Raw genomic sequence first — 18,203 nt, 5'->3', positions numbered from 1 at the left:
CGAGCACCTGCACAAGTCCCAGATTATCAGAAATATACACACACACAAACACAGGGAGAGGGGGGCGGCGCTTGTGCAAAAAGGTAAAAAAGGCGTTCTATTCCGTGCCGTGCGCTCACGTCAAGGTACGTAGGAACACTGCTGAGGCATCACACTACCCTATCGTGGCAATACATGCATACATATATATATATATGTATGCATACGTCTGTGTATGTGTGTGTGCTGGATAAGGAGAGAAGCATAGGCGTGCAGCGGTACTAGTGGACAGGCATGCCTTTTATGAGAGAGGGGGGAGGGAGGGGGCGGCCAGCGTCACCGCTCGCCGCTCTGCTGCCGCGTACCCCTCTCCTTGCTGCCCTGCTGCACATTTCGAGGACTGCCTGCGCGAAGCACCTTCACGGTGAGGGTCGACACGCCGCCATCGTGGGCTATTTCGCGAGCAGGCCCTGGCAGCCGCTCAGCACCCTCCCCCCATGGGCTGCGGGCGAGTGAGCGGCGTCTGGTAACTTGGTACGACGCAGCTGCAACGCGCTTGTGGTACTTGGACGTGTGCGGGCGCCTTGAGCAGACGCAAAGATACTGCTCACATCCGTGCGAGCCGACATCGCCGTTGCCAGTCCCACGAGCGCCCGCGGGGAGGCTTGCAAAGGGCGCTGCATTCCCCACGGCTGCTGAGGCAGAGTTCCTCTTGCGGCACTTCCCACTCGGGCGGAGAGAGGTAAAAGCGGTCGTGAGGTTTTCAGTGGCAGCGTTGGTCGAGCGCTACGCGCCTGCGGCAGATCTGGCTGCGTAGCCGCGCCGTCGCAGGGCGGAGGCGGGAGGCGAAGACGATAAGTTGAAGGGGTGCCGCGGCTGGTCATCGCTGTCACAAACACTGTGCGTTCCCCACCCTCCTTTCTGTGCCGTTGCTGTTGCTGCACCATCGTGCGCTGAAAGTCGCTCTGAGAGAGGAGTACTTCTCCATTCAGCGTGCGCAACGTGTCGCCGGGCTGAATGTTCGCTCGCGCAGCCACAGAGCCACGCCGCACCTGTACCACTGTGAGAGTGTCGAGGCGCAGACCCAGATCTCGCTCCCACTGCGGCTCAAGCCTGCCCGTTTCTTTGCCGCGGCTCTGGTGGCCTGGCGGATCCTCGCCAACCGCCTGGCCACGAGCACTATCGTTGACAGCTGTTGTGGCCTGCAACGCCACTGCGCCCAGAGGCAGACGAGGGATTTTATGGGCTGCCAAGATCGCCTCGACCCCTCTCGACTCAGCGGATTGTGAGGTCTGCGATTCGGGTAGCCGATACACAATATGCGCCGGTGGAGCTTTGCTTCCGGCCGCGGCCGTCGTCGATGTGCTCCTGACAGACTGCGGCACCCTAGGCGAAACTTCACGTGCTGTAGTGGCGGTGGGGAACGGTTCAATGGGCAAAAACGGCGCCGTCTGCTCGGTGAAGGCGGCGCCGGACTCGAAGGGCGCCTCGGCCCCCTTGTTGGCAGCAGGCGACCCCTTTGAACCTGCAGTTGACGGCGTCTCTGGGCTCGGGGAGTGGGAGCGGGTGGCTACCACGGGGGAGGCGGAGGCTGCTGCCGCCACACCAGCGGGTATGCTCGCACGCAGCGGCGTGGCAGGGGTGAGGGAGTCGCAGCGCGTTTCGACGCTTTCTATGGAGCGCGTCAAGCGCCGACGCGACGAGGCAACAACGGGGGCGATGCTCTTTCTTTTGGAAACGGTGATGGTGGTGCTGCTTTTTGCCCTCTCTGGCTTGTTTGCCGGCGGCGGCGGCGGCTTTGGGGCGGCTTGCGCAGGTGCTGAGGAGTTTGGCGCCGATACCGTAAGAGGTGCCGCCGCAGCTGCTGCGGCAACTTTGGTGCTTGAAGAAGCAGCTAGTGACGGAAGACGCGCCGAGGGGCTCTGTGAAGTAGTGCCCTTCATGGCTGCAGGGGCGTTATCTGCTGGGTCACGGTGAAACCCAGCCCCAGAGGCTACACTTACCCCTGCTTCCCCACCTAGGCGGATAGGGGAGGACGAGTGGCGAGGCACGTGCACCGTTGCGTCAGCGGGAATGACGGCGTCGGCGTCCAGCTCCGCAAGAGCGGGGCTCCTCTGGCGCAAGGCGCTGACTGACAACCCATAGAAAAGAGCGAGCCGGCCCAATGTTACGGGCGCCTGAGAGCCATTGGGTTTGGTGCGACGCGCCGCAGCGTTGGAGCCGGGCGAATCGGCGTCGGCCACGTTCCAACGCTGCGGCGTGCCTGCTGGAGAGCGCACCGACAGCCCGCGTTGACTTTTTGAAGAGTAAATCGAATGTTTGACGGCTGGTGGAGAAACAGCGACAAGGGGCACTGCCCCCGCAGAGGCGTTCGACGCGGCGCTTTCGATGCGGCTGAGCCGGAGTGCGTGAACGCCTCGATGGTGCTGCGGCGGTAGCGGGGCCGCCTCCGTCGCCCTTGACGGTCTGCCTTCCTCAATAGGTTTCGTAATGACCCTCGCCTCCTTCATCTCCGCACGGACCCTCACGTCGGAGGCCGGCGCTTTCTGCGCCACTGAGAAAGAGCCCCGCGCTGAGTTATACGGCGGGGTGGCCTGGAGGGCGCCAGAATCAGCAGCGCCGCCACTGCCGGAGATTCCGCAGCCCTTTGGCGAAGGCGCCACCGCGAGATCGTCGTCAAGGCCAAGCGTGGTGCATGCTTTGGCGTAGTAGGCCCTCACGGAGGGGTACGGGCAGCTTTGCAGCATGCTGTCGATCTCTGGCGCCGAGAGCGGTACAGCGCCTGGGTACAGCTCCGAATTATCCCACACGAACATCACAACAAGACTGCCACACGAGAAGTGCACCTCCTGGCACGCCGCTCGGGCCTCGGACGGCAGCACTCCAAGAGCCGTTCCTGTGTCTTGGACGAAGGCGGAGCTTAGGTTGTTCTTCGCCACTGACGACATCAGCAGGCGTGCCCAATGTGCACCAGGGATACGCACTGTGTGAGGATGACGCGCTGCCGACGCCGCCACGGCTCTTTTTTGAAGAAGAGTGCTTTCCTCAGTGCTGACTAAGCCGGACGAGGCGGCAGAGAACGCTTCAGCCCCTGACCTGCCTACGTTTCCGATGCCTCCTCCAACGGTGGCTATCACGCTCCACATGCTGGAGACGTCAGACGCTGCTGCCACGTCGCCCATCACCAACGTTGTGAGAGGGCCTGCATCGATCGACAGCGTTGATGTGCGCGCTGCAGCCGTTGAGTCGTCCGCTGCAACTTTGGCAGCATTCAGGTAACCTGAAAGGCCCGGGGGCCCCTGCTCAAGGCTCTCGTTGCTCGGCCTCTTTTCCTCTTCGTTTCCTCCCTTTCCTCTGCCATCACCACCGGCGATCCGACGCATGTCGCGGTAGTGTAGAGGGTCCTTTCCCCGCGTCGCCACCTCGTCTTCTATGGGGTCGAGCTCCTTGGCCTGGCGCTCTTTGAAGAGCTCCTCATACAACGCCATCATGAGCGGGTACGAGCAGAGATCGAGCCGTGTGTTTATCTCTGACTCCGCCAGCGAGCACAGATGCTCTAGCTGTATGCGACTGTACAGGTAATTACCTACCACCGTGAATGAGACCTCACGCACGTCCTCGCTGCGCAGCACTGGCGACACCTCGCCGTAGTTGAACAGGTCTAACACATCCTCACGCAAGACATCCTCCATTTCAGCGCGATGACGTGCAATAATAACGCCCCATAATGCTCCAGGGAGCCGCTGCACGTGGCGCGTCGTCACGCGCGCGTCGGGGTCCACCACAGCGGGGGCCGTTTCAGGGTCCGCACGCTGCTCGCTGCATGAAGAGGGGAGGCTCATGGAGAGTCGCTGCGGGTCTTGTCGCCGTGGGGAGCGGGGAGGCAGCCCGACAGGCGGAGGAAGTGCGCGCCCTACGCCTCCGCGACCGCCTACGCTGTTGCCCCCGCTACAAGACGGGGGCGGCGCGTCGTCCACGTCGGCCCTGCAGAGCTGCGAGGCAGTGACGGAGTCGGCGAGCGCTGGCTCGCTGCATGTGTCGAGCGGCACTGTTGGCTGCCGCACCTCGGCCGTTGTGGGCGTGGCGAAGGCTGTGTCGATACTCTGGGTCTCAGTGACTACCGCCGATACCGTTGATGCCGAGATCGAGGACTGCCGCGCGCTTGTTGGCGAGGAGCGGCGGTGCCCGAACGGAGCGGGCTGCATGCTGTCTCCGACATCGCCGCCGAGGAGCGGCCGCGAACAGAAGGGGGTTTGGCTGGCGCTGCTGTCGACGGAGCGACTGATTTCATCGCTGTCCGTGCTATTATCCCGCAGTGGTGGGCTCGACAGCAAGTCGCTATTGCAGCGAGAGGACTGTTGCGGGGTTACTGTAGCCGCTAGGGCGCTCTCGGAGAGAGAGGAGTCGTGGTCTCCAGAAGCTGGGGGCTCGTCGATCGCGAAGCGGACTCGCGGTGAGGACGGCTTTTGTGTGGAAGTGACCGGAGACGACGACGACACTGAGGGTGGACCGCTCCGCGGTGATTGCGCTGGAATCGATGTCGGCAGGTCGACACCAGCTGACGACGCGGGGAATGGATGAGGTTGGTGTAATGCCGGCACGGCTTCGCTGTCGCTGTTGTGGCCTGATTGATAGGGAGCGGCCCATGAGCCATTGACGGAACTCGCTGGACCGAGAGAGGAGCTGCGTCGCACGTACGGCGCCGTGTGACTCGAGCTCCGCGGCGTCACGGATGTCGAGTGAGCTCCTACATCGCCGCTGCTGTTGCTCTGCCCGCGAGCAGCGGAGCCATGGAGGTCGGCTCCGCCACCATCAACGCCGAGACGCTGTCCGTGCGGATATGTGGGTGGGCAGCGCACAGCTGACGCATGCGGCAAGGGCGGAGATTTATCGTCCTCGCTATCCTTGTCTCGGACCGCGTCGCCGGCAGATGCCGCGTCCGGGTAGTTGGCGCGCAGAAGTTGCTCTGTGTCTTCCAGGCTGTACAGCGTCACGCGGATGAGCTGCTTCATGCGAAGCGGTCCGTCGTCATCGCCGTCGTCCGGAAAGTCCAGTGGCGCCGTGTCCGACGCTTTTGACGTCAACAAATACTGCTGCTGCAGCTTCACGAGCCCGCGTATCATGTCAGCATTCTCAACGATGTCGCCAAGCTTTCGCGTGATGAGTTCGCAGACCGCTTCAGTGCGCGCTGCCGCCATGGTGGGACTGCCCTCGATCTCAGATGCGCTCAAAGGCTCGCGGTCGCCGCCTCGCGAGGGCTGGCGGGCCAGCAAAGCGACCCTGCGCAAAATATTCCGCAGGGAAACGCACAAGCTCAGTAGATGCGGCACATGCACTTTTATTTGCTGCCGCGCGATGGCGAGGTCCGTCACTGAAGAGGTGGGGAGAGACGAAAAAGACGCAGACGCTGACCCCCCGCAACACTCGCGATCGTTCTCCTCTTTGTCCTGCATGAGCGACATGTATGTGCCTACCGCGTCCTGCAGCATCTCCAGCACGTTGGCCACGTTGCTGTACAAATCCGCGTCGCGGCTGCCCATTGTGACTGCAGCTGAGCAGCTTCTGTTAAGAGACCTTTCCGCTTTTCGCCCTTCAGTTTCTTTGTCGCCGCAGCCGCCGCCCTCTCGCCCTTCCCCTCCCCTCCCTCCCTGCGCACACTGCGATCTCACTGTAGCTCACTGGTGTAAAGGCGGCAGAGAGTAAAGCGAGAGGGCGGTGGTGGAGGGGAAGAGGTGTATGTATGTATGCTTGTGTATGTCTGTGTGTGTGTGGGAGAGGGTCGAGCTAGGTGAGGGAGGCTGAGTCTGGTCACCACTGTCGCCGCGTACGCACACACCAGCAGGAAGAGAGGCGCACGACGTAGCAGCCGGGCCGCCCTTCGCCTTTCGCAGGCCCCCCCCCCAAAAGACCTACACGGTTAAAGCAGCTCGAGCAAGGTATGCAAGAGGAGTCTTTACAACGTCCATTTGTTGAGCGCTTTACACGGCTGACTGCAGACAACGTACGATGCCCAAGAGCGCCACTCCCTTGCTTTGGAGCTTCAAGCCGGTGAGCTCACCAGACAGCCCTCGGCTCAGATACGCGCGCACACCTCTCGACACACAAACACACACACACACACACAGAGATCGAGGGAGCGAGAAGAGTGGGCGGGGGGGAGGCGGAGAAAAGGCGATCACTGTGGGGCAGAGCGGATCTCGGAAGGGCAACAAGGGCGCACGGAGGAGCAGTGCCGGGCGGCTTCGTCAGCGAGAGTGACGCAGCAAGGGGCACCAGCAACGTGAAAGACACAGTGTGAAGGGTCCTCAACAGAAGAAGTGAAGCGGAGACAAAGTTGCAGAGGAAAGAGGAACAGTAGAGAGGTGGCGACAGCGAAAGGGAGAGGGGGAAATGGGAAGGGAAGGGAAGGGTGCGCGTACTCTTGGGCAATTACTGTGGATACCGATACCGCAGGGGGCTTCAGGCGATGAGCGTTCCGTGTTGTGCGCTTCGCTGATGCGGAACATCGGTGGTGTGCGTGTGTGGTGCGGTGTGGCGGGATGGAAATAGGGAAGAGAGGGGAGAGAAGGGAGGAGGGGAGTGATGGCTACCGGAGAGCGAGAACGGTTCAGCACATCCGAAAGAAGCCGCAATGCAACACGAGAGTGAGCAGCCCCAGCAGGTAGGGTGGTGATGTGCGCAGCGAGTGTGCGACTTCCCCTCTCGAGGGCCCTGCCGCATGTATTGCCGTTTTCTGTGACCTTCTGTCGCAGAGGTCCCCTCCCCTCCCCTCCCTTCCCCTAATTGGCAGGCGAAGCCATCGAGAGTGGGTGACGGTGTACCGCCGGTGCTGCTTTTCTAAGGGGCTCCGTGTCTCGCGCCAACGCATCACTCGGAAGGCCTCTTTGATGTACTCGGCGCTTCTCTCGCTTTCCTCGTCATGCCGTTCGTTAGTGCTTCTTTGGAGCCGCATCACACACACATACACGCATGCACGCTCGGTTGAGCGACTGTACCGCCCGCCATCACTGCCGAACCCACGGAGAGAGCCGCCGACTCACGCACGCCGTTCTTCCTCTCTGTACTGGAGCTCACTCCACGGGGTGACCTGCAGCTCAGCCTGCTTACGCCGCACAAGCGCCCAGACGTCATCGAGGGTGACATCGGTGTCTTTTTTGTACTGCTGCGCCTCCCACTCGAGTTCTCCGCTCTTCTTTTTGTGCTTCTGACTGGATTTGTGCGCCTCTGCGGCGTGCGAGTCAGAGAACTGGACGCCGCACACCACACAGCTAAAGGAGGAGCGGTTGGCTGTCCGAGGCGAGGGCGATGCCGATGCCGTTGGCGCTGAGCCATCGGCAACACAAGATGAGACGCTCGCGCTGCTCGACATGGCTCGCAGGTGCGTTTGGCAACGGCGGAGGCGGGTGGGGGCGCATGCAATGGAAGTGAGGGGCCCTGCCGATGTGTGCAAGCTGAGCCAGAGAAGTCCACTCAATGCGCAGGGCTTCCTCGCTGAGCGTTGGCGGCGGCGAAGTACCCGGAAGCAGATAGAGGAGAGACACGCTGGGTGCGCGAGTTTGCAGGGCAGTAGAGCGGAGAGAATATGCTGGGAGATTCAAAAAGAAAACGCTAGCAAGAGATAGGCTCCCATACAGAGGGAGAGAGGGAGGGAAAGCGAAACGGGTGTGCCATGAGGATGACGCTGCGCTAAATGCGCGTGGATAGCTGCAAGAAGGGAAAGGGTGGTGCTGATGGCTGAGAAGGCTGCTGAGAAGACAAGACAGCGAGCAACCATTACTGCAAGTGCGCACTCGTCAGCTCGTTAACATACTTTGCGGATGTCGCCTCTCACCACCTGTTCGAGGGACTTTAGTACTCCGCCGAGGTTACGCCGCTTTGTGCCTTTTTTTTCGCTCGCCTGTCCCCCACTGCCTCCTCGGCGCACGCGCCCCGACACACGGTGAAGGCAGAGGGAGAGCGGGTAAGAAAGGGAAGCAGAGATATCGTCACCGCGCACTGTACGTGTGCCACAGAGAGAGACACACACAGACACACATGGCATAGCGACAGAGACACACTCAAAAAAAAAAAGAGGCGCTCACGTCGCAGAACGCATGTGAGCCCTTTCCGCTTCCCCTGAAATGAGAGGGTGTGCAGAGGTGATAGAGTGGGCAACGGCGGTGGTGTCGTAAGGAGGACGCGTGGCGGCTTCGCATTTAACCCAGCGACCGCGGCCTTCGGGCTGGTCCGGTATAAAAGTCGGGCCTGACGGCCGCCGCCGCCCTCCCCCCGGCATCTGCCGCTGCAGTACCGCCGCCATCTTCGGCCGACCGCGACAGCGATGGCGCGAACTGTTGTGGGGGCTGCACAAACGCTGAGACCGCCGTCGGCAAGGGGAAGAGATCATCGTACACAGTCGGCGCGGTGCATCCACCACAGACAGGTAGGACCCGGTACGCCCACCGCTCCTCCTCTTCTTGCAAGCGGCTCTTGAGGGTAAGGCCGGCAGCGGTCTGGTGGCGTGCAGCCCATCGCTGATGCATCTCCGGAGAAAAGTGCGCTTGCCGAGGCTCCGCCACATTTCTCGCCGATTGGCGTTGCAGCGAAGATACGGAGCTGTTACGTGGCGGTGACGACTGTGCCAATGCTTGGAGAGGTCGAAGGCGGCTGCCTCCTCCCTTGCCACTCGGTGCAGGCGCGAAGTAGGTCTGATGGCGAGGTGGTGCGTCCTTGACTGCGGAGTCACCACGGCGTCTGGCGTGTGCCGACGCCGGCGTGACGCTCTGGATGTGGGGCGTAAGAGGAGTGCACGCGTGCATCCACAGCACCGCTGCCCACAAAGCCTCTGCCGCAGCGCGCGAGAAGCAGGGGAACATGTCAACGCCATCCATGAGCGCAGTCCACAGCGTGTAAGGAGAGATGCTGAACAGGAGGTTACACCACGCTGCTGTTTCACCAGTGGCGGCACAAGGATGACAGCGATGGGGCTGACATGCATCGCGGATGCCGTCGCCGGCGCATGTGAGGAGCGGAAGGGTCTCTGGTGGCAGCTGCAGAAGCGTTTCCAGCGAGACGTGTGCGTCCACACCTGCAGCTGCCTTGTATGAAGCCTGGGTGCTGCGTAGCGCATCGCGAAGTTTGGCGAGCACCCTCAGAGTGTGCTGCTGCCGAGTGTGGAGCTGCAACGGTAGATCTCGCTCACTCGCTTGCGGCAGTCGCTGCACTGCCCGCAGTAGTGCTGCACCGGCGGTCGCGGTAGCCCATTGAGGGGCGCTTGATGCCTCCCGAGGTCTGAGAAGAGAGTCGAGAAGAGAGACACAGTCGTCCATCGTTGGCCGTGACGATGGAACGCAGCGTTCTTGAGGTCGGCTTGCGTCAGCCGTCGATGAGGACCCGTCGAGCTGCACCAATGTACACTCTACTGCGGTCAGTCGTTCATAGAGGTCTGCCAGCTGCAGCCAGAAAGAGGAGAGGTGCGGTTCTTTGGAGCCGCACCGTGTGCCGTTTCCGTGTTGCCGTGCAAGTGCGCCGATCTGCTGGGAAGATTGCGTGTGGGCCGGAGAGAGCGCTGGCGGTGCCGCCAATCTCGGAGGGGGTGTGGCGCGACACGATCGCTGCGCGGCAAAGTCGCAGTCTTCCTCGCTGTGGTCGCTTGATGCGTTGGGGAGGGGCTCTAGCTGCATGTGCGGTTCCAAGCAGAAAGGCCTCCCTGCTCGTTGTGGGCCCTGCAGCGGCACAGCAAAATAAGCGCGAGCGGGAAGGGCAGTGATGTCATGCCTTGCCTGCAGCTCAGCTATCTGCACCGCCTGGCGACCCAGCTGTTCCTCCACCACGAGCATCCAAGTCAGCATGGCAATGGGCGGTGGGCTACAAGGCACGATACTCTGTGGTGAAGGTAGCAGACGCGGTGCCGACATCAGCGCTTTCTATGATGCGATGCAGAGGTATCTACACATTTCTATGCGTATGCGTCTGTTGTGCCGCTCGGTGAAGGGGAAGAGGGGGGAGGGAGGGCACAGGGCGAGCTGATGGGGAGGAGGCAAGGCAGGGGGTCAGCAGGGCATGAGGTATGGAGTGCTGTTGGTTTCTCGACAGCAAAGCAAGGAGCGCCCCCTCCCCCTCCTGTGTCATGGCAAACGCGTGGGCCAGCTTGAGAGGCAGAGGGAGAGAGGGTGAAGCCAGCACCGCCCCTTGCACCAATCACAACGTCCTCCCTCTCCCTCCCTCTCGCCTAGACAGAGAAACGTACGCTCGCAGAGGCGCATAGAGATGTGTGTGTGTGTACGGCGGCGGCGGCGCCGAGCAGTGAGGAAGAGAAGAAGCGAGGAGAGGGAGAGGAGGGACCCCCCCGCACGGCTGCATATAGTACAGCACACTGACACTCCCTCGACACCATCTTCACCTTCCCAAATGCCCTGGAGGATGCCGGAGAGAGAGAGAGCTAGGCATAGCTGTCTGCGTACGCGCGCGTGTGCGTGTGGGGGGGGATGGCGACCCGGGATCCCCTCTTCGCTTTTCCCGCCTTTGAAGACCAAGCAGCGACGCGCACATACACGCGCGCCTGAACAGCGCTTGTCTACCGCCGCGCTCATCTGACGTCAGCTCCGCCACTGACGCGTCTTCACTCCTCATCCCGCACCAAGCCCTTTTTTGCGTTGCTGCTTTCTTTTATTTCTTCACTTAGCATAGAAACGGCGCGTCAGTCGCCTCTACGCGCTTAAGGGCTCAAATGCACAGGTGACGGGTCTTTGCGTGCGCTGTGCGTGTCTGCCCAGCGCACGGGCGAGTCGGCATCGCACCGATGACAATGCCGCAACAATTCGCCTGCCCCTGCCCCCGTTTGACCCCCTTTTCTCAATACGCCAAGCGGCAGCTGCAGCTGCCCGAAGATAAACCCAACCTCAAAATAGAATGCGAAGCGAGCGAGGATGGCCGATGTCAGTGTCTGCGTGCCGGTGCAGGAGCGCGAGAGAGGCGCGCATACGTACACACAGATGCACCGACACAGCCACTCCGAAAGAGGGGCAGGAGAGAGGAGGAGAAGCAGGGAGGCGCAGCGTGTGTGTGTGTGGGTGGGGGGGCCAGGAGTTCGTGTGTGGGCCACTCTTTCTCATCTCTCCTTTGACTCCCCTCCTTGCCTTCGAGCATGTGTACACCTGCACACCTCCTCCCTGCCGGCTCCGTGCACATCAGACACCCTGACCAGGAAGAAGCTACATACCATAGAGGACCAGAAGCGGAGGCAGCAATCACGTGATGCGTTCGTAGCCCTCCACAGGCAGCATTACGGCAGCCACCCGATTCCTCCAGCATTCGCAGAAGAAAAAAATGACGGAGGCGCACAAGTCGCACGCACCGACTGGCACACCTTAGAAACAGCCAGAGAGAGAATCTGTGAATTAGACAAGAGAGAAAAGCAACCCATGAGCGGCCTACAGGAACAACCAAAAGGGTGCTGTCGGTGTGTGTGTGTGGGAGGTGGGTGGTGGTGTTGGGGGGGGTGAGGCAGAGCGAGGCGCACCTTCGGAGACGCATGTCTTTTCGTTCTCTCGCTTCGAGCGCCGTCGCGTCGCCATCTCTTTAATCCTATCACACCCGCCCTTTCTCCGGGCACGCCCTCGCGCGCTCCGCCGTGTGCACCCTATTACTTCTTCCTCTTGCCTGTAACCGGCTTGGCACCGACGCGCTTGCCTTCAATACTCACCTTCGTGTCGAGGCCCATCGTCTCCACTACGGCACCCCAGCCAACGGTGATCTTGCCCTCACGGATGGTGAATTTCAGGCCCTTGTCAACGGGCATCGGGTACGCCAGCGTCAGGATCAGCTCGCGGTTGTCGCCTGGCATGCAGACGAGCTTACTCTCGAACTCCTTCATCTCCGCCTCTTTCTTCTTGTCCTCCTCAGGGCCGCGGCCGAACTTTTTGTTGAGCTCCTCGCGGTGCATTTCCGCCTCCGGGAAGCTCATGTCCGCGGTGACGTCCGCGCAGTGGAAGAAAAGTTGCGGGCGGTAGTGGGGGCTGAACCCGGTGTGGCGACCGCCCTCCTCCTTTGTCAGCACGTAAACCTGCGCCTTCAACTTGTTGTACAGGCTCGCGCTACCCGTTGCCGCCAGCACCATGCCACGCTCCACGTTATCCTTGGATAGACTGGTCGTGTCACCGGTGCCGACAATGCTGACGCCGACAGAGTCACCTGGCATACATTCACTGAGTGTCTTGTGATACATCTCGATGCCCGTCACCTTAACCGTTGCCTTCTTGGCGCTGAAGCCGGCCAGCTCGGCGTCCGTGTTCAGCTTCAGCACCCCCTGATCCACGCGGCCGGTTACGATGACGCTCTTCCGGTCCTTGCCGATCTCGTAAACGTGCTCGATGGCCATGAGGAACGGCTTGTCGGTGTTGCGCGGCGGGTCAGGGATCCACGCGTCACACTGCCGCACCAGTTCAAGGATGCTCTCTTCGTATTTCGCATCCCCCTCGAGGGCCTTGAGAGCCGAGCCGCGTACGATGGGCGTCTCCTCCGCCGGAAATTTGTATTTCTCCAGCTGCTCACGCACCTCCATGTCCACCAGGTCGCACGTGTCCTCGTCCGTCATGTCGACCTTGTTGATGAACCCTACGAGCGCCGGCAGCCCAATCTGCGAGCAGATGAGGAGGTGCTCCCGCGTCTGCGGCATGACGCCGTCCGTGGCGGCCACCACAATGATACCGCCATCCATCTGGGCAGCCCCGGTGATCATGTTCTTCACGAAGTCCATATGGCCGGGGCAGTCGATGTGACCGTAGTGGCGCTTGTCTGATTCGTACTCGACGTGCGTAGCATTGATCGTGATCTTTCGACTCTTCTCCTCTGGGGACTTATCGATGGCAAAGTAGTCAAGCGCCTGCGCCTGACCGCGCTTCGCCAAAACTGTCGTGATGGCCGACGTCAGCGTTGTCTTGCCGTGGTCCACATGACCGATGGTGCCGATGATAAGATGCGGCTTACCACGGACAAACGCCTCCTTCGCCTTGGGGGCGAGGCGCTGCACAGAGGAGCGAAGCATGTTCGGGCCTTGCGTGAAAGAGAGAGAGAGGGATTGTGTGCGTGTGTGATGAGAGGCGGTATGCAGATAGCGTGAGCCTTGCTTCAACGTATTACCGCTCTTCTTCAGTCCTGCACAACCACCGCAAATCGAAAGAGGGCGAGTACCACCGTCAGGGAGCCCTGCGACGGAGGCACAGAAAACAGAAAAGGACGAGGAAAGGCGGGGACAGCTACTATGGCACCTCGCGCAGACGAGTAAGAGGGTGATGGTGGTGGCGGTGAGGGAAGGGGGAGGCGGAGAGAAGGCAAGACCAGTGTGGTGTGCGTGCGTATAAATGTATATGTATATGTGTGTGTGTGTGACGGAGGGAAGGGGAGGGGAGGGGGTGCCACAAAGATGCGTGAAATAAAACTAGCGGTGATGTGTGCGCGCCAAGCAAGGGCGTGCGTGAAGACGGCAAAGAGCGAGAGAGGGGGAGAGGAGAGAGAGGCGGTGGGCGGGGGAGGGGCTGCGGCTGAAGGAGAGAGGGAGGCGGCAAGGCTGCCACGGGCGCTGTGCTAGCGGCACCATTTGTGTGTGTGTGTGAGCTGGAAGAGCGATCCGCACCCCCCTCAGTGCAGACTCTTGAAGGGAAAGGCTAGGGAAACGTCGGGCAGGGGGGAGGTGTGTGGTGTCGATAACGCGGATAGGGCGATAACGCTATCACAGCCGCGACGCCTCACGAGCGCGCATCTCTTCTGCAGAGAGCGGAAGCACGAGGCACGAGAAGGATGCCAAAGGGCATTGCTTCCACATCGGCAAGCGACGCGAATCCGATCACTGAGCTCAAAAGCTGGGAGCTACCCGAGAAAGAGGCCCGTCTCGCGATCTTCGCGGCTCATTCATTCACACAAACACACATACACAGGCGCCCGCAGGCCAGCGAGCATCGAGCATGGCGGCATGGGCTTAATAAATTTCCTTCGATTGAACGAGATCCTCTCGGCTCGATCGGTGAGGGAGCTGCCCTGGGAGCCACGATGGTGGTGGCACTGCGTGCTCCAGTGCTCCAGAGAGGGACTGGGGGGGTGAACGAGAGGAGTGGGCAGCTAAATAGCCGCTGAGTATGGGCAGTGAGCTCACGCTCTCCGCGGACTCCGGCACTCCCCCCTTCTTCCTGGCCACCCACACATAACACCATCGTCGCCTCGATGAAGGAAAGAGAGCACACGGGCTTGGCGGGGAGAGGATTTGGGTGGTATAGTTCACATCGACAGTGGAAGGGGGAAGCGTGTGTGTGTGTGAGGGGTGGGGGGCGGTGGCGGCGGGGGCCCGTAAAGACACCGGAAGGACATGCCGGAAAGAGAAAACGGGCAGAGCGACACCCGCACCCATAGATGACGCTCACACAGCACACCAGTACACTGTCACCACCGCGTAGAGGTGCGCAGAGAGGTCGTGGGTGTGGCTCAGCCAGCCATCCGTCGGGGCATAGTAGCAGCTAGAGCACACATGCACGCCCGCCCCACACTTGCGCATGACCATTGCGTGCACCACAAACTTGAACGGCTTTCCGAGGGCGACGAGGCGCTCCATGATGCCATCGCACACCAGCGCAATCCACTCTTCGGCCTTGAAGTGATCGTAGCGTTGCGCCGTGTCTTCGCCGCCTTGGTTGTCTTCTAGCGATGGTGCCGCCGCAGACCGGGCAGGCGGCTGCGCGCCTGGCGTGGCAGCACCCGACTTCGCTGCCAGAGGCCCTGACAGCGGAAGTGGAGGTGCCAAGTCAACACTGGCGACCACGGCGGCGCCTCCGCTGGCGTCGTCGTCGAAGTACGGGCTGAGCACTTGGATGATGATATTTTTGACGTCACTTGCGGCGACACGCTCCCACTGCCCAGCGTCGTCCTCCTCTTCGTCCTCTTCACCCTCTTCCCCTTCGTCGTCGTCACCGCTGCCGGCGTTGTTGCTGTCCACTATCGCCTTCGCAGCCCTCGCCGCCGCACTGCCTTCGTCATCGTCCCCCACACCCGCCATCGTCGAGCCTTGGGGGTTTAGTGAAGAGTCATGCCCACTTACGGTCACCTGTTTAGATGCCTCGTCGGCGCTGGCGCGCGTGGCATTGAGAGGACTGCTTGTGGCCACTACCACCGTCGAGTTATCGAGGGTGCTGTCGGCCATCGTCTGACCCCTCTGCTCGCGTACAGCTGTGTGTGTGTGTGTGGAGGGGGGGGAACGAAGTGCTCGTGTGTGAAGAGGGACGAAGGGGGGAGGTGTACTGTGCGCAGGTTACACGCCCTGACACGCGTCGCTGCCTCCGCCTCGGAGATGAGGTCACTTTCACGTTCGGGTGCGGTGGCGTTGGTGATGAGGTCAGCGTCTATGACGTTACGCTTCTTCCGCGAGTGAATGGTTTCTTTGGATGCGGTGCGCAATTTTGTGGCGCGCCCATGCGTACGTGTGCTTTGGGAGGCAAGTGGGGTGAGGCACGGGGACGGAAGAGGACGAGGGGGAGAGATGAGTGCGCCTATGCGGCATGCCAGGCGGCGGCTGTTGATGCGACTGCAATCACATGTGATGCATCCATCTGAAGAGCTCACCGCGAGGTGTGGTGCACAACTCGAGTACCAAATCGTACGGCTCGCAGGTGCAAGATCACTAAGCGTGCGCGCGTGTTAGCACGCAAAGGCGTAGACTGGAACGCCCGCTGCACAGCTGCGTGTGTGTGTGTGTGGGAGAGATGTCGGTTCCGTTCCGCATATCCTCGGACCAGCAACGGATGATTGCGCAGGCACCAGCTCATGCAGACACGGAGGCAGCTGCCTCCTCCTTTCTTTTGGCGCCCTTACAGTGGATACTGCGTGTCACAAGAGGCTTCGAAGGCGCATAATCTCGCGCGCGTCGAGGCCCAACTCGGCATCACACCACTCTGATTTCTTCGATAGCACCACCTCGAGGAACTCGCGCAGTCGCCCACCGCTGCCACATATCTCAAGCATCTGCGAGTGCGTCTCCACCACACGTAGGATGCGCCAGCGACACAGCAGGCGAATGGCATGGCGGAACGCCTCTCGATCCAGCGAAGCCGCCGCCTTTGTTCCAAGCGAAGAGGAGACGTCTTCCAGAAGATCGGCTACCGTACGCTGCTGCACGCCACTGGTGTGGTGGATGTGCATGTAGAAGAGAACCAACACTACCTCGCGACTGCCGTAGCCCATGCCGACGAGCTGACCGTCGGCCAGCAGGTCATGTAGGTGTGGCGGCAACAAAGAGAGCGGCGGCAGCCGTGGATCGGGGCGCAGGTACTGTGTGCGGCTGCCGTTTGCCCCATTCGCCGCTGCTGGCTCACTGGCGCCAAACGCCAACGGTGGTCGGAGGCCACCTTTCACGAAAAGCGCCTCTTCCTTCGCTTCCCCGGCGAGCCCACGACTGTCGGAGATGCGTGACACCATTGACTGAGCCTCCTCTCGCCACTTTGACAGAATCGTCGGGGGCACTCCCTCTCGGCACACAGCGCTTGCCTGCACGATCGAAGCGGCGCTGGTGGCTGGCGCAGGGATGGGCTCGTGCCGTAGCCGTGCGCACAACCAGCTCAGCAGCACACGCCGACCGTTGCCACCAAGCAGATCAACGCCACCGCTGGCAGTCTTGCAAAGGTGACTAGCCAGCACGGTTAGCACAGTCGAACTGGTGCAGCTGTTCAGCTCCAGCTCCACATCCAGTTCCCTCACCACTTCAGCGAGCGAGGAGTGGCCGGCGACATAGACGGCATTGATACCACCAAGGTCTCGTCTTGGGCTTGCGCGTATTGCGCCACAAAGCTGTCGGAGAAGCTCCTCACACATGACGCATTGCACCTCGAGCGTCAGGGAGGCGTGTGCGAGCAGTGAGCTGACAGACCAGGTGCGACCAGTTGTGAAAGACAGTGCTGCTGCGCTTGCACAGGGTGACTTCTGAGGCGGCAGCTGCAGCGATGCCGAAGAGCGCCAGCCGGAGGCACAGTAATAGCCCAATGCCGAAGGGCTTGCGCTGTTAGCGCCGCACAATGAGGGCGCGGCCGCCGCCTCTGTGTGAAGTATGCTGAAAAGGTGCCGCTGCTGGTTCCGCAACTCTCGCATCGTAGCGTCGCTCGCGTGCAGCTCCTCCTCTAGTTCAGCCATCGACCTCTTTAGCAGCTCCTGCTCACGCGCTGTGGCCCTGCGGCCGCCCTCCGTGCCATGCCGCAGTTTCGTTGCTCCCGCACGCAGCGCCGCCACAAGCTCCGCCCTCCGTCGCCCGACTTCCTTCATGCGAACCTGGTACGACGCATCCTGCGCCGTCGTGTGCAGCGTCGCGGCAAGCAGGCCGCTCATGGACCACGGCAACAACGGCACATAACGCGTCTCACATGTTAGACGGCTGGAGAGCCGTTTCTCCAGCTGACGGATGTCGGGAGCACCAGAGGCGAGCACGAGTGACATCCCTCCGCTACCGCCTGCACCGCCACCACCGTCAAAATCGTGCATGAGGCCCGAGAGGACGTAAAGGAGCTGATCACAGCGGATGCCGAAGACGTCGATGTCGCGGATGCATATCACCATGCTACAACCTTGGCTCTTCAGAAGAAGAAGGGCGCGCTGGAGATGAGGCAAGGCACTTGCTGCCCCACCGGAAAGGTAAGTCGTGGTGGAGGTGACCATCACACCGCTTCCTGGTTCATCAGGTTCCTCCTCGCGGCCATCGACCTCCGCATCCTCACCCGACTCGTCAGCGTCGCTTCCCTCTTGAGCACCAGAGACGCGGTGACTCAAGCGCCACTGCATACGCCTCGCCCCTCGAGACGGAGTTTTCGTGGACGAGACCGCCGCCGAAGAGCGGGGCCGCCGACCCACACCGCTTCGACCGCCACCTTCCGCCACGCCTCGAGAAACATGCGTTAGTGATACATTCGCTCCATCCGTGGTGCGTGCAGTGAGTCCTGGCGCTGCCGCTGCGGCGGCCGCCACGCTGTCGTCCAGCATGTGCCGCTCGAAGTGAAACAGCTGGCCAAATTCGAAGGTGCCCGTGCGCACGAGGTAATGTCCCGCGCGCAGCGTTGCCGACTGCGGACTCCGCAAGAAAAGAAGCATCTGCTGGGCGATGACGCCGAGGGCAGCCTCGTCGTCCCTCAACAGACGCCCGTGCAGCTCCATGACGAACGTGTTGGGAGTGCGGCGGACGTCATCAGCGAGGAGGCGCAGAATACGGTGCTTGCCGCTGC

General features: G+C 61.5%; 6 protein-coding genes across 6 annotated transcripts in view; all 6 read right to left on the bottom strand.

Annotated features, from left to right (window-relative positions):
• Positions 1 to 431: 431 nt before the first annotated feature.
• On the bottom strand, positions 432 to 5,519 carry LSCM1_06723 (uncharacterized protein; the record flags this gene model as incomplete). The annotated part of the gene is made up of 1 exon (XM_067324133.1): positions 432 to 5,519. The coding sequence occupies one exon, from the start codon at positions 5,517 to 5,519 to the stop codon at positions 432 to 434; it is 5,088 nt and encodes a 1,695-aa protein (XP_067179480.1).
• A 1,496-nt stretch (positions 5,520 to 7,015) lies between these two features.
• On the bottom strand, positions 7,016 to 7,348 carry LSCM1_06722 (uncharacterized protein; the record flags this gene model as incomplete). The annotated part of the gene is made up of 1 exon (XM_067324132.1): positions 7,016 to 7,348. The coding sequence occupies one exon, from the start codon at positions 7,346 to 7,348 to the stop codon at positions 7,016 to 7,018; it is 333 nt and encodes a 110-aa protein (XP_067179479.1).
• An 826-nt stretch (positions 7,349 to 8,174) lies between these two features.
• LSCM1_06721 (uncharacterized protein) lies at positions 8,175 to 9,875 on the bottom strand (the record flags this gene model as incomplete). The annotated part of the gene is made up of 1 exon (XM_067324131.1): positions 8,175 to 9,875. The coding sequence occupies one exon, from the start codon at positions 9,873 to 9,875 to the stop codon at positions 8,175 to 8,177; it is 1,701 nt and encodes a 566-aa protein (XP_067179478.1).
• Positions 9,876 to 11,602: 1,727 nt separating this feature from the next.
• Positions 11,603 to 13,003, bottom strand: LSCM1_06720 (uncharacterized protein; the record flags this gene model as incomplete). The annotated part of the gene is made up of 1 exon (XM_067324130.1): positions 11,603 to 13,003. One exon carries the CDS (start codon positions 13,001 to 13,003, stop codon positions 11,603 to 11,605), a length of 1,401 nt encoding a protein of 466 aa, XP_067179477.1.
• Positions 13,004 to 14,368: 1,365 nt separating this feature from the next.
• Positions 14,369 to 15,145, bottom strand: LSCM1_06719 (uncharacterized protein; the record flags this gene model as incomplete). The annotated part of the gene is made up of 1 exon (XM_067324129.1): positions 14,369 to 15,145. One exon carries the CDS (start codon positions 15,143 to 15,145, stop codon positions 14,369 to 14,371), a length of 777 nt encoding a protein of 258 aa, XP_067179476.1.
• Positions 15,146 to 15,828: 683 nt separating this feature from the next.
• LSCM1_06718 (uncharacterized protein) overlaps positions 15,829 to 18,203 on the bottom strand; it is a gene marked incomplete at both ends in the record, with an annotated part of 3,315 nt that continues 940 nt past the window's right edge. The window contains one exon of the mRNA XM_067324128.1: positions 15,829 to 18,203. This exon is cut by the window's right edge and continues 940 nt beyond it. Coding sequence (XP_067179475.1) covers positions 15,829 to 18,203 — 2,375 coding nt within the window.

The sequence above is a fragment of the Leishmania martiniquensis genome, chromosome 18 (assembly GCF_017916325.1).
Source record: "Leishmania martiniquensis isolate LSCM1 chromosome 18, whole genome shotgun sequence".
Lineage (NCBI taxonomy): Eukaryota > Euglenozoa > Kinetoplastea > Trypanosomatida > Trypanosomatidae > Leishmania > Leishmania martiniquensis.
Note: the sequence above shows the minus strand (reverse complement) of the source record. Positions and strands in the feature narration are given on the sequence as shown.